Source organism: Callithrix jacchus, chromosome 2, assembly GCF_049354715.1.
Source record: "Callithrix jacchus isolate 240 chromosome 2, calJac240_pri, whole genome shotgun sequence".
Taxonomy (NCBI): Eukaryota; Metazoa; Chordata; class Mammalia; order Primates; family Cebidae; genus Callithrix; species Callithrix jacchus.
In genome coordinates this window covers 58,549,901-58,565,520 of record NC_133503.1, presented here as the reverse complement: position 1 = coordinate 58,565,520, position 15,620 = coordinate 58,549,901, and the positions used below count along the sequence as shown (strand labels likewise).

Sequence of the window (15,620 nt, the reverse complement as noted above, 5' to 3'; positions counted from 1 at the left end):
TTTTGAGACAGAGTCTCACTCTATGGCCCAGACTGGAGTGCAGTTTCGCAATCAGCTCACTGCAACCTCCACCTCCCTGCAACCTCCGCCTCCCTGGTTCAAACAATTCTCCTGCCTCAGCCTCCCAAGCAGCTGAGATTACAGGTGCATGCCACCACTCCCAGCTAATTTTTGTATTTTTAGTAAAGATGGGGTTTCACCTTGGCCAGGCTGGTCTCCAACTCCTGGGCTCAAGTGATCCACCCACCTGGGCTTCCCAAAGTGCTGGAATTAAAGGCGTGAGCCAGTGCACTTGATCCCAGGTTTTTTGTTTCTTGTTTTTTGTTTTTGAGACAGTCTGGCTCTGTTGCCCAGGCTGGAGTGTAGCAACATGATCTCAGCTTACAGCAACCTCCGCCTCCTAGGTTCAAGTGATTCTCCTGCCTCAGCCTCCTGAGTAACTGGGATTACAGGCAGCCACCACTATACCTAGCTAATTTTTCTATTTTTAGTGGATTACAGGTGTGAGCCACCATGCCCATTGGCCCCAATATTTAATACAAAAAAAAAAAGGAAACAATTGTCCACTCACTCATGGGGAAAAGGTTGAATACCCTTAGTATATCTTTTCTACAGAACATTATGCAGTCACTTAAAGTGAGATCTTAAAGAGTGTATAAAAAAACAAAAAACACAAAATACAAATTGCATGTATAAGGTGACTGCAACAAGGACTTATACATGTGTGTATGCATGCATATATGTGAATGTATGTATGTATGTATTTCTGAGACAGGGTTTTGCTCTGTCGCCGAGGCTGGAATGCAGTGGTGTGATGATGGCTCATCACAGCCTCAAACTCCTGAAATCAAGTGATCCCCCCACCTCAGCCTCCAGGTAGCTGGGACCACAGGCAGTTGCCACAACATCCAGCTAATTTTAACAATATTTTTGAGAGACAAGTTTGAATTCTTGACCTCAAGCAATCTTCCTGCCTTGACCTCCCAAATGCTGGGATTACAGGTATAAGCCGTACCTACAACTTGCCTACAACTATGTTTTTATAAAAACAACATTTGAGGGGAAATTTGGTGGAGAGGAGTCCAGGGCATTTTTATTTTTTCTTTCCACTTCTGAACTTTTCAAATTTTCCTTAATAGGCATGCATAAAGTGTTTCTTGATGGATTGTTTCCAAGGGAAGAGTTAAATTCATTTCTTTGGGTTAAGGCTACATGATCACCGGAGGCCCTATAAAATGCATCAACACTGCTAGATGGGGACCAGGTGCCTCATAGGCGCTTAAAGGCCAAACTTCTCCTGAACTAGGCTTCCCAAGTTCACATTTGGCCCCCGGGGAGAGATCGGCACAGGGGACAGTTAACTTTCATTAAAGGACCAAGAAGAGAACCCTTAGGGGATACCCAGAAAGCCTGGGGTGGGGCCCAGAGCAAGGACTGGAGGAGCCCACAGCGAGGGTAGGGGAGGGGATGCAGCTGGGTCATCTCGGGGGCTCCTGTCCCAGCCTCCACTTTGCAGCCATGCACTTCTATGGAAAGAACCCAGATGCAGGAGGCCAGGAAGTGGGCGAGAGGCATCACTCCCAGAGGAATGAGGTATGGGATAGAGAAGAGCGTGAGCAGGCCTGGGATTCTCCCACCACACACGCTGAAGGGCACTTTCCTCTCCCACTGCCGCAAGGCCTCAGACACACATTAACGTGGAATCGGACCTCAAACATCCCACATCACCTTAGCCATGGGAGCATTTTTTTTTTTCATAGAGTCATGCTCTGTTGCCCAGGCTGGAGTGCAGTGGTGCAATCTCGGCTCATCGCAGCCTCCATCTCCCAGTTCAAGAGATTCTCCAGCCTCAACCACCCTGGTGGCTGGGATTACAGGTGCCTGACACCATGCCAGACTAATTTTTGTATTTTCAGTAGAGATGGAGTTTCACCATGTTGGCCAGGCTGGTCTTGAACTCCTGACCTCAGGTGATCTGCCTGCCTTGCCTCCCAAAGTGCTAGGATTACAGGCGTGAGCTATCCCGTGGGAGCTATTTTCTTCTTTCCCAAGTGCTGACAGCATCTCTAACTGACCTGGCCCTCATCTCGGTTCCTCAAGCTGAAAACTCTTGGTAAGTCCCACAAGCTAACAAAATACCTGGACCTAAAACCCTGAACCGCCTTCCCCAAGAGCTCTGAAGACCTAGAACCCACTGGAAACAGAGGGGAAAATTCTGTGGCTCGGAGGACCGAGCCTAGGAGGAATGACTCTCAAGAGACCGAACAAGGGAGGGTCGGTCCCAGGTTGGCCTCTCTACCCACGCTTCTGGAAGGACCTGTAGGATGGCAAGCTTCTCTGGGGCACCCAGCCTTGGAAAACCACAGGATGGAGGGAAGGTTTCTCTGGCTGCTGCCTCTGCCCCAGGACACCTGCGAAGGGAAACGGCGGGGCGGTGGGGGGCACTCACCTTCTCCAGCTTCTCGAAGTGCTCCCGGAGGAACTTCATGGGGCGCTCGGGCTTGGAGATGCAGAGGTGCACGATGCAGTCCTTGAGGACCTGCTGGATCCCATGCAGCTGCACGTACAGCTCACAGCCCTTCAGGCTCTCGTCCTCCTCCGAGGTGCAGGCGGGCGGGGAGGCCATGGCGAGGGCTGCTGCTTCCTTCCTGTCCAGAAAACAGATCACCAAGGCCTGAGAGCCGCCCGGGGCTGCGCGCCGGATAAACGCAGGCGGCGTGAATCAGGCTTCTCCAAGGAGCGGGTAAGAAAGTCACTGATTCCGCATTTGTCAACGATCTTTCATTCCGCGGGGCCAGGTGAGTTGTTAAACGTAATGACCCCCAGAGCTTTCCCTCTCAACAGACCCGGCAGGGGTGGAGGGGCTCGGACGCAGGCACAAGCCGCTGAGAAATCCCTTCTGCGGCTCCGAGGAGTCTGTGGTGGGAGGAGTAGGGGGGGCCCGGCGCCCTGAGGGTCTACCCCGGGGGTTACAGGGCCTCGCCCTCCTCCATCCCCCATTTCTGGGGACACTCGTGTGAAATGTGAATGCTGGGGGGGCCCCTGCGCGCGGCCTCAGGGGAGGGAGAGAGGAGGGTGAGTCTGTGGATGGTCTGGGCGGGCCTCTTCACAGGAAAAAGCAGAAACGCAGGTAAACAAGGGGAGCCGGGAGCGGGGAACGGGGGGGAGATAAATGCGGCGGCCGCGCAGGCAAAGTCACCATGGCCAGGCCTGGCCGCGCCCGCCCCGCACCGCAGAGCGCAGGACCCCAGCCCAGCCCAGCAGCCCCCAGGGAAAGCGGCCTCCATCCCAAGATCCCGCACCGCCGGCCCCGGCCCCTGAGCCGGCGAGGAGCCTCCAGGGACCCCTAAATGGGCGCCCCAGGCCCGGCTCCGCCCCGCGCGTCCCCCGTTCCCGGGGGGCTGAACCCTCCTAGATGCTCGCATGCCCGGAGGGCCTCCCAGGCCCAGGGGTCCCGGCACAGACCCCAGCCCAGCCCCACGTACCTGGATGCGCGGCGCCCGAGGCCAGGAGGCGGCTGCGCGGGTACGCGGGACGCGGGGACGACGGGCGAGCGAGCGAGCGGGTCCCCGCACTGCAGCGGCGCCGCCCTCCACGCCCGCCCCCGCGCCGCGCGCAGCTGCTGCACCCCCCGGCCCCCCCCTGCCCAGGCAGGCCCGCAGCCCGTCTCCCCTCACCACCACCTCCCCGCGGGCCCCCCCACCAGTCCCGGCCCATCCAGACTCTTCCCCTCCCCTGCCGGACTCCCCACCCCCGCCCCATCCCCCACCGGCGCAGGTTCATGGGAAGCACGGCCTGGACCCCCGCTCCTGCCGCCCCTCGCCCCCTCCACTCAGACCCTGAGTCGCCCACCCCAGCTGGTGCAAGCCGTGGGGCTGCCAGGTGATGATCTGGGCACCCCCACACACACCTTCACGCCCACTGCAGCCCTGAGCTGCTCACACCTGGGAGGGTCACATCCCTGCATCTATAGGACACCGTACCCAGCAAGCATGCCTGTTCCCTGGGGTCTCACTCTCCCTTAAGGGCCAAAAGGGGGTGGCCAGGTGGGCCCAGCACTCCTCACCCAGCTGACTCCCACCGGTTAGGGCCACCAGCTGCACCCCAATGCCCAGTGAGAAATTGGGGTCCTCCTAAATTCTTTCCCACCTTCCCTGGGGGTCCAGAGGTCACCAAAGCCTAGGAGGAGCCTCTTGGTGACATCCTAACTCACAACCACAAACCTGCAGGAAAGGGAATCATCCTTATCCTCCCACCGCATACCTGCCCCATCCTGCCAGGGTGGGAGCAGAAACTCCATCTCCCCTTCCCCAGAGGCTCTAACACCAGGAGAGGGGCCGGCAGTTCAGGCTGTGAAGGAGATGACATCTGCGTCCCTCTCCACATTCACTTGCCCAGCCCGCTGCCCCCCCCCCCCCGCACCGCTTACCTGCCCCGCTCTCCTGTTCCATGCTCACCTGTCTCCCACTCTCCTGTACACTCCCACTCACCCATCTTATGCTCACCTGTTCCACACTCAACTGTCCAGCTTTCTTGTTTATTGCTCAGCTGTCTCGCACTCATCTGACCCATGCCCATGTTGCCCCACTCACCTGTACACACTGTCTCCCATTCACCCATCCCATGCTCACCTGTTCCACACTCACCTCTCCAGCTTCCCTATTCCACACTTACCTGCCCTGTGCTCACCTGTTCCCCCACTCACCTGTACACACTCACTGTCTCCCACTCAGCCCTCCCATGGCCCCCTGGTCCACACTCACCTGTCAAGCTTCCCTGTTCCATGCTCACCTCTTCCACACTCACCTACCCAGTGCTCACCTGTTCCCCCACTCACCTGCCCACACAGGCACTACAGTGTCTGTGTGGTCACCAGCCCTGCCCAGCATGCTCCCCAGCAGGGCTGACACTGCCCCAGCCTCTTCCTGCCAGGGTGAATGTAAACCAAGCAGGCCACCCTCGGGGGTCAAACATGTTCCTTGGTTCTCAGCCCTCACCCTCAGCACCTACTGGCCCCATCCCCGTTCCAGGCAGACCTGCATTTGTCTTGAGCCTTTCTCAGGAATCCAGGCCCAGTCTCGGAATCAGAACTCCAACCCACAACCCTCTCAGACCTCTGGCTTCCCCAGCCCGGGCCTGCCTGGAGCTGCCACAGACCAGCGGTGCCATCCTGTGCTCCCTGAGGCCCCTCCACTCCCTCCTCCTCCCCTAATTACTCCTGCTCCTCCAGGGTGGCCTGGTGAGAAGGATAGCAAAAAAGGCCCAGGTGTTGTCACCTGACCGAGGCGGTATCTTGCTTTGGGGGCAGATGCTCCAGGGCTGGCTGCTTCTCTCCCGGGCTCTCCTTGGGTTCTCTGGAAACCCCCTATAAAGACTTCCCCCGCACTGTGCCTCTAGCAAGAGTGGAGGCCCCTCTCCAGCTGACCTCACAGGATAGCCCTCTGATCCCAAGGCACACACACAAGCCCTCCTTCTGCTGCAATACCTCCCCAGGCAGAGAGCCTCCTCAGCCTGTGCCCTTTAGAGACAAGGACCACCCAGGTTTGGAGGCTGGCTGTTGGCAGCATGCACCTGGCCCACCAGACATGCGAGCCCTGGTCCCACTGAGCTGAGCTCCACTCCTCACTGGTACAACAGCAGCTCCCACTGCTTCTCACTTTCACACTTTTCCCAGTCATTCAGGTCCCTGTTCCAGTGGCCCCCCACCCCCTGCAGGAACTCCCTCCCTCCCCAGACTGGCTCTGGTAGCAATTAGAGGCATGGCCCCCACCGCCCCAGCCTGCAGACCACCTTCTGCCTGATTCCCAGGCCTCTCCTGCTGCAGCCTTACTGGCTTGAGCCGAGGCCAGATGGTTCCCTAGTGTCCTGTTCACTGTCTTATCAGTCCCAGAGGATGAAATCAACACAGAAGTGGGAAGAAACAGGATCCTGGAGAAATGGAGCCACGGCTGTCCTAAAACCAAACCTGAGGCTCTCCCCATGTCTGGACTTCCCAATTCTGTTCATCAATAAATACCTTCAGCCAGGCACAGTGGCTCGAACCTGTAATCCCAGCACTTTGGGAGGCCGAGGCGGGTGGATCACCTGAGGTCAGGAGTTTGAGACCAGCCTGGCCAATATGGCAAAACCCCATCTCTACTAAAAATACAAAATTAGCCAGGCGTGGTGGCACATGCCTATAATCCCAGCTACTCAGAAAGCTGAGGCAGAACAATCACTTGAACTTGGGAGGCAGAGGTTGCAGTGAGCCGAGATCACACCACTGCACTCCAGCCTGGGCAATAAGAGTGAAACTCCATTTCTAAATAAATAAAATAATACCTTCTACTGCCTGAGCCAGTTGGCATTTTGCTTTTTGTTAGTTGCAACTGAGAACATCCAAGTGAATACACCCCAGATCTTACATAATCCCCCACAACACCCACACTGACAACCCGATTAAATGGTCACAGATTAAGACACAGGGAGGGGTCTGGTGAGCTCAGAGGAGCTGTGCTTGGTCATCAAACCATGTGGACCTCAACAGATGGGTCCCCACCATGACAAATCCCGGCTGTGCCTAAAGCAGCTATGCCCTCTACTGAAAATGGGCAGCTGGTGATTGGGTTACCCATTCAAAAGTCCCAGGAAAGTGCCCTCTGCCCATAGGGAAGGACTCACCCTACATGCTTGGCCCTATTATTTTTCCCAGCAAAGGTATTCACATTTCTAAGCCCTGTGGGGTCTTACTTCACCCTAGAATGTACCTGTATGATTCACTGTGACCAAATGTACCACAGTGACCATGCTTTGCAAAACTCCAACCAAAGAGCCACATTCTTTATGCTTTTTTGTTTTTAATCTTTTTGTTGTTATTTTGAGACAGGGTCTCACTCTGTCACCCAGGCTGGAGTGCAGTGCTGTGACCACAGTTCACTGCAACCTCAAATTCCTGGGCTCAAGCCATCCTCCCACCTCAGCATCCTGAGTAGCTGGGACCACAGGTGTGCATCACCACACCTGGTATTTAAAATTTTTTTTTTTTTTTTTGGTCAAAATGGGCTCTCACTATGTTGCTCAGGCTGGTCCTGAACTCCTGTCCCCAAACAATCCTCCCCCAGCTTTCCAGAGTGCTGGGACCACCGCACCCCACCAAAGCCACATTCTTTTCCCAGTCCTCATGCACCTCTAAACTCTGTGTTCTGTCAGCTTCAATTCACCCTCCAAGATTTAACCAAAATGTTACTTACACAGGGAAATTCCCTAAGGCACCAGCACCACCTCCAGAGGGCCCAGGGTTCCCAGCACTTCTCCGTGGTAGCTTTCGTCACAAGTGCAATTGAATAATGATGGGCAAGGCTGCTGGCTCAATTGCTGTCTCCCCTGCTATGTCAAAAGCACCAAGTACTCATGGATGGTGTTTGTCTTATTCTTTATTGACTCAGCATGGCAAAGAGACAAACACAGATATTTTCCAGGCTGCAGAAAGGAGACAAAGATTCTTATGTTAAGTCGCTCTGGCCACTGGGGAGGTTGCAGAGCGTCATGGGTTGAGATGGGATCTGTAGGTGGGCTTCCTGGATGCGGCTGCTGAGCCTCCCCCAGCCAGCTGAGTTCACTGGGCAATGTCTGCGAGCTCTCTGAGCTGAGGATGGAGGAGATATTGCAGGTGATCGTGGCTGATGGGAGAGGCCACTAATCCTCAAACCTGGGTGGACATACAAGGACTGAGGGATGAGAGGCTGAGCATGGGGCATGCAGCTCGTAGTAGGAGCCTAGGAACCATGAACAGTAATAATTATTATTCTCTGGCCAAGTGCGGTAGCTCACACCTATAATCCCAGCACTGTGGGAGGCCTAGGCAGGCAGATCACCTGAGGTCAGGAGTTTGGAACCAGCCTGGCCAACGTGGTGAAACACCGTCTCTCCAAAAAATGCAAAAATTAGCCAGGTATGGTGGCACACCTGTAGTCCCAGCTACTCAGGAGGCCGAGGCAGAATCATTTGAACCTGGGAGGCAGAGGTTGTAGTGAGCTGACAGCATGCCACTGCACTCCAGCCTAGGCAACAGGAGTGAAACCCTGTCTCAAAAAATGTAGGTAAGGGATGCATCATTTCACAGAAAAATTTGCCACAGGCCAGGCTCGGTGGCTCACACCTGTAAATCCCAGCACTGTGGTAGGCAAAGGAAAGTGGATCACAAGGTCAGGAGTTTAAGACCAGCCTGGCCAAGATGGTGAAACCCCTTCTCTACTAAAAATACAAAAAATTAGCTGCATGATGGCAGGCACCTATAATCCCCAGCTACTCAGGGGACTGAGGCAGAGAATTGCTTGAACCCGGGAGGCAGAAGGTACAGTGAGTTAAGATCGATCCACTGCACTCCAGCCTGGGCAACAGAGTAAGACTCTATTTACAAAAAACAAAAAAAGTTGGCACAAAACTTCAATAGTCTTCTAGACACATGGCTCCTGGAGGTGGTGGGCACTCTCGGATGGCTGCAGGGACCCCACCTCCCAGTGCTCATGCCTTGTGGGGAAACCCTCCCCTTGAGTGTGCACAGGTCCTGAGGCTCACCCCTGCCCAGTGGGGTACAGTAGAGGTGAAGAGTGAGCATCACATATGACTTATGCTAACAGCTGCCTTGCTGCAGGACTCTCTCCCTTGCTGGCTTTAAGGAAGTCAGCTGCTTCATCATGAGCAACTGTAAAAGGACCCTGTGGCCAGGAGCTGAGGGTGGCATCCAGTCCACATCAAATGAAGTAAATGCTGGAAACAACCAAGTGTACATGGGAATGGACCCTTCCTCAGTCGAGCCTCAGATGAGAACGCAGCCCCAGCATGGATTGCAGCCTTCAGAGGATCCAGTAAAGCCATGTCTAGACTCCTGACCCACAGACAGCTGCCCCAGGCCTTCACTAGGGGAAGCTCTTTCTATATATTTATGTTTATATATATATATAATATGTTTATATATATATACACACATACCCACAAACACAAGCATATATATATCTATATGCACATACATGCATACATATATCTGTATATGTATCCTTCTCCATCAGCCTCCTTTTTTATTTTTCACACAGAGTCTTGCTCTGTCACCCAGGCTGGAGTGCAGTGACATAATCTCGGCTCACTGCAACCTCCACCTCCTGGGTTCAAGTGATTCTCCTGCCTCAGCCTCCCAAGTAGCTGGGAATAAAGGCACACACCACCAATTCTGGCTAATTTTTTGTATTTTTAGTGGAGATGGGGTTTCACCATGCTGTCCAGGCTGGTCTCAAACTCCTGACTTCAAACAATCCACCTGCCTCAGCCTCCCAAAGTGCTGGGATTACAGGCTTGAGCCACTGCTCTTGGCCTGACCCATTTTTAACTCTAGAAAACGTGTCTTCATTATCCCTTCAAATACCTCCTACTCCCTACTCCCCACTTGTATTTTGCCTTCCTGGGACATCTATTAAACGGATATTAGCATTGCTGCTTCTGCTGTCCATATCCCTGAACTTTTCTCTTACATCCTTCTTATTTCTGTTTCATTTTGGTAAGATATAGAACTTCATCTCTTTTATAAGTTTTTTTTTTTTTTTTTTAATAAGGTCTCTCTCTGTTACCCAGGCTGAAATACAGGCATGATCATAGCTCTTGACAACCTCAACCTTCTTGGCTCAAGTGATCCTCCCACCCCAGCCTCCTGAGTAGCTGGGATTACAGGTGTACCCCACCATGCCCAGCTAATTTTTTTTTTTTTTTTTTTTTTTGAGATAGAATCTCTCTCAGTCACCCAGGCTGGAGTGCAGTGGCATAATCTCGGCTCACTGCAACCTCCACCTCTCAGGTTCAAGCAATTCTCCTGTCTCAGCCTCCCAAGTAGCTGGGACTACAGGTGCCTGCCACCATGAATGGCTAATTTTTGCATTTAGTAGAGAATGGGGGGTTTCACCTTGTTGGTCAAGCTGGTCTCAAACTCCTGACCTCGGGTGATCCACCCCCTTGGCCTCCCAAAAGTGCTGAGATTACAGGCGTGAGCCACTGTACCTAGCCGTAGCTTTATTTTTTTGTAGAGATGGGGATCTCACTATGTTTCCCAGGCTAGTCTCAAACTCTTGGACTCAAGCAATCCTTCCACTTTAGCCTCCCAAGTAGCCAGGACTACAGGTGTGAGTCACTGCATCCAGCTGTTTTTATATTTTTTTCGTAGAGACAGAGTGTCACTATGTTGCCCAGGTGGCCTTGAATTCCTGGCCTCAAGTCATTTCCCCATCTCAGCATCCCAAAGCATGTTTCATTTGTTATAACATGTTGACTATTGTCCCTGCTTCTGAAATCCAGGTTATAACTCTTCAGTCTGACAGTGTGTCTTGGGAAAGGGGAGAAGTCATTACCCCTCTGAGTATTCACGCAGTTGCCACCACAAACCAGGTACCTAACTGCAGTGGCACCATAAACAAGGCTTCCTCCTAGTGACCCTTTATAATCATGCCATCCCATCCCTAGCCCCGGGAGATCAGTCATCTATTCTCTATCTCTGTTATTTTATGCTTATCATACAAACAAAACCATAAAATACCCCTTTGGAATTGGTTTTCATCTACATAATCTTTTATAGGTTCATTCAAGTTGTTAAAGGTAGCAATTGTTTCCACCTGAGTAGAATAATTGTCTCATTTACACGTGTGAAGATTTTCCTGCTGTATGCTGCTGATGTAAGTTTGATTCCATTATTGTCAGAGAAGGTGTTCTGTGCAAGTTTTTTTTGAGACAGAGTTTTGCTCTTGTTCCCCAGGCTGGAGTGCAATGATGCAATCTCGGCTCACTGCAACCTCCGCCCCCTGGGTTCGAGCAATTCTCCTGGCTCAGCCTCTCGAGTAGCTGGGATTATAGGTGCCCGACACCACGCCCAGCTAATTTTTTCTATTTTTAGTAGAGAGAGGGTTTCACCATGTTGGCCAGGCTGGTGTTGAACTCCTGACCTCAGGTGATCCACTCACCTCGGCCTCCCAAACTGCACCTGGCCCTCTGCACAAGTCTTTTACATTTGCTAAGGTTTGCCTTATGGCCCAGGATATGTATGGTCTATCTTGGTCTATGTTCTGAGGACACTAGAAAAGAATGTGAATTCTGCGGTTGTTGAGTGGTATGTTCTGTAAACATCAATTAGATCCTGTTGGTTGATGGTATTGCTCGGCTACACCTTGATGACTATCTGCCTAATCATTCTACCAATTGCTGTCCTCATCAACTACAACAGCAGGCTGGTCTCATTCTCCTTTCAGTTCTATCAGTTTTTGCTATATGCCTGTTGAAGGTCTGTTGTTTGCTGTGTGCACACTTGGGATTGCTTTATCCTCCCAATGGGCTCTTTTATCATGTAATGTCCCTCTTTTTCTGGAGGAATTTCAACAGCTCAGCCTCTTGAGTAGCTGGGATTATAGGTGCCCGACACCATGCCCAGCTAATTTTTGCCATCCTTTTGCTTTTGATCTGCCTATGTTGTTATGTTTGAAGTGAGCTTTAGCATATAGTAGACATCATATAGTCAGGTTGGGTTTTATCTATTCAGCCAACCTCTGTCTTCTAATGGGTATGTTTAGTCCATTTACATTTAGAGATATATTAGGGCTTACACCTGCCATTTAATCATCTGTGTTTGTTCTCTCATATTTTACTGTGGGATACTAGAATGTTTTTCATAATTCCACTTTGTTTTTGAGGATATCACTATTACATATGCAATTCATCAGTCTATCAGCATCCATGATTTACCACAAGTGAGTGTAGAAACCTTACTTCCACTTAAGTCCCTTACACTTCTCTCTGCTAAATATGTGGTTGTAGATATTTCCTCCACATACATCAAGCACCATATCAGTGTTGTAATTTTTGCTTCAACCATCAAATATGATTAAAGAAAATCATTAGGTGAAAGATGGTCAGTGACATTTACTTCTATTTTTATCCATTCCATTATTTTCAACTTTCTGGAGGCCCCAGTCCTCTTCTGTTAAAATTATCTCTCTGTTTACAGGGTATCCTTTAGGCATTCCTTAAAGGTAGGTCTCCTAGCAATACATTCTATTAGTGTGCCTGTCTGAGAATATCCCTACTCGTCCTCCGATCCTGAAGGATAGTTTTGCTGGGTAGAGGACTCACAGTCAACAGCTCTTTTCCTGTTAGTTGAACGATGGTGTGTCACTTCCGGCCTTCTGCGGTTCTGGTTCAGAAATCTGCCTTCATTCAAATTGGTGTTTTTCTCTGCAAGTTAGTATTTTTCCTCCCTCTGTCTTTAGTTTTCAGAAGTTTAATTGTGATATGTATTAGTATGGGTTTTTGGAGGGCTTATCCTACAAAGGCTTGTTCAGCTTCTGGAATATATGGGTTTATGTTTTTCATTGAAATTGAGGAGTTTTCAGCCATTATTTCTTCAGCAATGTTAGCCCCACACTTTTCCTCTTCTTGTTCTGGGACACTGATGATACAAATTATTGTGCCACAGATCTCTGAGACTCTGCTCATTTTTTTCTCAATCTACTTTCTCTCTGTTGCTCAGATTGAGAAAATTCTACTGCTCTATCTTCAAGTTCCCCAATGATCCTGTTAATTCCATTCCATCACTGTGTCTGTCCAGCAGAAGGTATAACATTATTTTATTCTGTTTTTTTTCAGATCCATGATTTCCACTTGGTTCTTTTTATAACTTCTATTTCTTTGCTTAAATTTTCTATTTTTTTTTTTTACTTGCTTAAAAAACTGTAATTACTTTTTTCTGAGACAGAGTCTTGCTCTGTCACCCAGGCTAGGGTACAGTGGCACAGTCTTGGCTCACTGTAACTTCTACCTCCCAGGTTCAAGCAATTTTTGTACCTCAGCCTCCCTGAGTAGCTATGATTACAGGCACCCACCACCACGCTTGGCTAATTTTTGTATTTTTAGTAGAGGGGTTTGCCATGTTGCCCAGGCTGGTTTTGAACCCCTGACCTCAGGTAATCTGCCCACCTCAACCTCCCAAAGTGCTGGGATTACAGACGTGAGCCACTGCACCAAGCCTGGTTCTTACGACTGCTTAAAAATTCTTGGCAGATGATTCCAACATGTGACTCATCTTGGAATTCACATCAGTTACCTGACTATCTTCAGGTTGTGGCTTTCCTGGTTCTTCGTGTGACAAGTGATTTCTAGATGTATCCTGGACATTTGGGTTATGATGTCTGGAGACTCCTGATCCTACTTTAATCTATTTTAGCAGGCAGTTGCTCTGTTCAGGTTCAGGGTGCAGATTTCAGCCTATTTTTGTGGCCTCTCATTTCAACAGTTTTGTCTTCAGAGCCCTGTCACTGCCCTCCTGGTCTGCTTTATTCTTCTGGCTCTCCTGGGGCTGCTGTTCATTTCCCATTGGTGCCACCTGGAGGGGTGAAAGGTACCTCCCTGGGCCACCTGGCATCACTGGGCCACCTTTTGCTGCAGCAGGAAGAACATGCTCATTCTGGGTCTCTTTGTTCTACAAGGAGGAAGGCCACATTTCATGTTCCTCTGACACTACCAGTACGGTGCAGACTCCACTGGAAACCCAGGTCCTAGGCACAGGTTACTGGGCCAGCAGAGCTTTAAAATAATCCCTAAGAGGCAGATTGTGGCATGGAGGTGGTAGCTACCCTCAAGAATCCGTCCGAGAGGAGATTGTGGCATGGAAGTGATAGCTACCCTCTAGAAACCGTCCCTGAGAGTAGATTGTGGCATGGAGGTAGCTACCCTCTAGAAACCCTCCCTGAAACCAGATTGTGGCATGGAAGTGGTAGCTACCCCCAAGAAACCATCCCTGAGAGCAGATTGTGGTGTGGAGGTGGCAGCTACCCTCTAGAAACCATCCCTGAGAGCAGATTGTGGTGTGGAGGTGGTAGCTACCCTCTAGAAACCCTCCCTGAGAGTAGATTGTGGTGTAGAGGTGGTAGCTACCCTCTAGAAACCCTCCCTGAGAGCAGATTGTGGCGTGGAGGTGGCAGCTACCCTCTAGAAACTGTCCCTATGAGTACACTGCAACATGGAGGTGGCAGTTACCCTCTAGTAATTGTCACTGAGAGCAAATCGTGGCATGGAGGTGGTAGCTACTCTCTAGAAACCATCCCTAAGAGCAGATTGTGATGTGGAGGAGGTAGCTACCCTCTAGAAACCGTCCCTGAGAGCTGATTGTGCCATGGAGGTAGCTACCCTCTAGAAACCATCTGAGAGCTGACTGTGACATGGTGGTGGTAGCTACCCTCTAGAAACTGTACCTGAGGGCAAACTGTGGCATGGAGGAGGTTGCTACCCTATAGAAACCCTCCCTGAGAGCAGATTGTGGCATGGTGGAGGCAGCTACCCTCTAGAAACTGTCCCTGAGAGCAGATTGTGGTGTGGAGGAAGTCGTAGTGGTAGTTAACGTTATAGAATCTGTCCCTGAGGGTAGATTATGGCATGAAGGTGGTAGCTACCCTCTAGAAACTGTCCCTGAGAGCAGATTGTGGCACGGAGGAGGTAGAGACCTTCTAGGTTTCTGTGGGGCATCCCCTTCCCAGGGCTTGGCCAGAGAGAGGAGGCTTTCCCTGGAAAATTTTTGTCTGTGACTGTTGGTGGTTATGGGCTGCAGGCTTCCCTGGGGACTAGTGCAGGAACATATGAGACAAAGAAAATCTGGGGCACCTACCACATTGCTGTTCTTCCAGTCCAGAGGTCTCTAGCCAGCATGTCTTACTGACAACTCTGAAGGTCCTTTCCTCTTTGCCTGCTGAATTATGTGCAGGGTATTTTGTTGTATTTCAACAGAAGGAACAAAGAAAAGTGAAGTCCCACCATCATAATTAAAGCACTTATAATTTCTTCTCTTCACCACTCCCACAGCCTTCCAAGGGCTCCCAACCAATCTGTTCCACAGAAGCCAAAGGGATCCTTGAAAAATACAGGCCCAATCTTGCCAATACTCCCACCTTGAAATCTTTAGTTCCCCCATGTTTTAGGACAAAGGTCCCCATGGCCTGGCCCCATCCACCTGCTCACTCCCTGCCTGCTCCTGTGAGAGTGTCAGCCTCCCTCCCTGTTTGCTACCTGGGGCTGCCATAGCAAAGCACCTCAGGCTGGGTAGCTGAATGAGAGAAACTGATTTCTCAACATCAAGGTGCCAGCAGGGCTGGCTCCTCAAGGCCTCTCTTCATGGTCATACTTCATGCCCCCTGTATGCATGTCTATCTCCAAAATGTCCCTTTATGAGGACAGCAGTCATATTGGATTAGCACCCAACCTAATGACTTCATCTTACCTTGATCACATCTACAAAGACCTTATCTCCAAATAGGGTCATATCCTGAGGTATAGATTGTGTCCCCACCCAAATCTCATCTTGAACTGTAGCTCCCTCAATTCCCACATGCTGTGGAAAGGACCCAATGGGAGGTTTAACTGAATAATGGGGGTGGCTCTTTCCTGTCCTGTTCTCATGATAGTGAATAAGTCTCACAAGATCTGATCATTTTATAAGGGTGAGTTTCCCTGCACAAGCTCTCATTCTCTCTTTGTTGGCTGCCAACCATGTAAGACGTGACTTGCTCCTTCTTGCCTTCCACCATGATTGTGAGGCCTTCCCAGCTATGTGGAACTGAGAGTCC

At 50.8% G+C, this 15,620-nt stretch overlaps 2 protein-coding genes across 8 annotated transcripts in view; one reads left to right on the top strand and one right to left on the bottom strand.

Annotated features, from left to right (window-relative positions):
• Positions 1 to 15,620, bottom strand: part of PRKAR1B (protein kinase cAMP-dependent type I regulatory subunit beta) — a 169,414-nt gene that overhangs the window by 150,786 nt on the left and 3,008 nt on the right. For 2 of the 6 annotated variants that reach the window (XM_078364447.1, XM_035290215.3), the window contains exons 2-3: positions 7,230 to 7,458; positions 2,450 to 2,648 (exon numbers count right to left, since the gene is read on the bottom strand). In XM_078364447.1, coding sequence (XP_078220573.1) covers positions 2,450 to 2,626 — 177 coding nt within the window. In that variant the 5' untranslated portion in view covers positions 2,627 to 2,648; positions 7,230 to 7,458. Of the gene's footprint in view, positions 1 to 2,449; positions 2,649 to 3,485; positions 3,548 to 3,910; positions 3,970 to 7,229; positions 7,459 to 15,620 lie in introns of those variants that run through there. The other 4 variants (XM_078364452.1, XM_008989272.5, XM_035290221.3 and 1 more) reach the window with 3 other exon arrangements.
• Positions 2,591 to 6,029, top strand: LOC144581316 (uncharacterized). Of its 2 annotated transcripts, none has more exons than XR_013531936.1 (2): positions 2,591 to 2,798; positions 5,885 to 6,029. XR_013531936.1 is itself a non-coding variant. In XM_078364500.1 (2 exons), exons 1-2 carry the CDS (start codon positions 3,351 to 3,353, stop codon positions 6,010 to 6,012), a joined length of 660 nt encoding a protein of 219 aa, XP_078220626.1. In that variant the 5' UTR covers positions 3,084 to 3,350; the 3' UTR covers positions 6,013 to 6,029. The 2 variants fall into 2 exon arrangements, 1 of the variants encoding a protein (XP_078220626.1); XM_078364500.1 differs by lacking the exon at positions 2,591 to 2,798 and adding an exon at positions 3,084 to 3,882.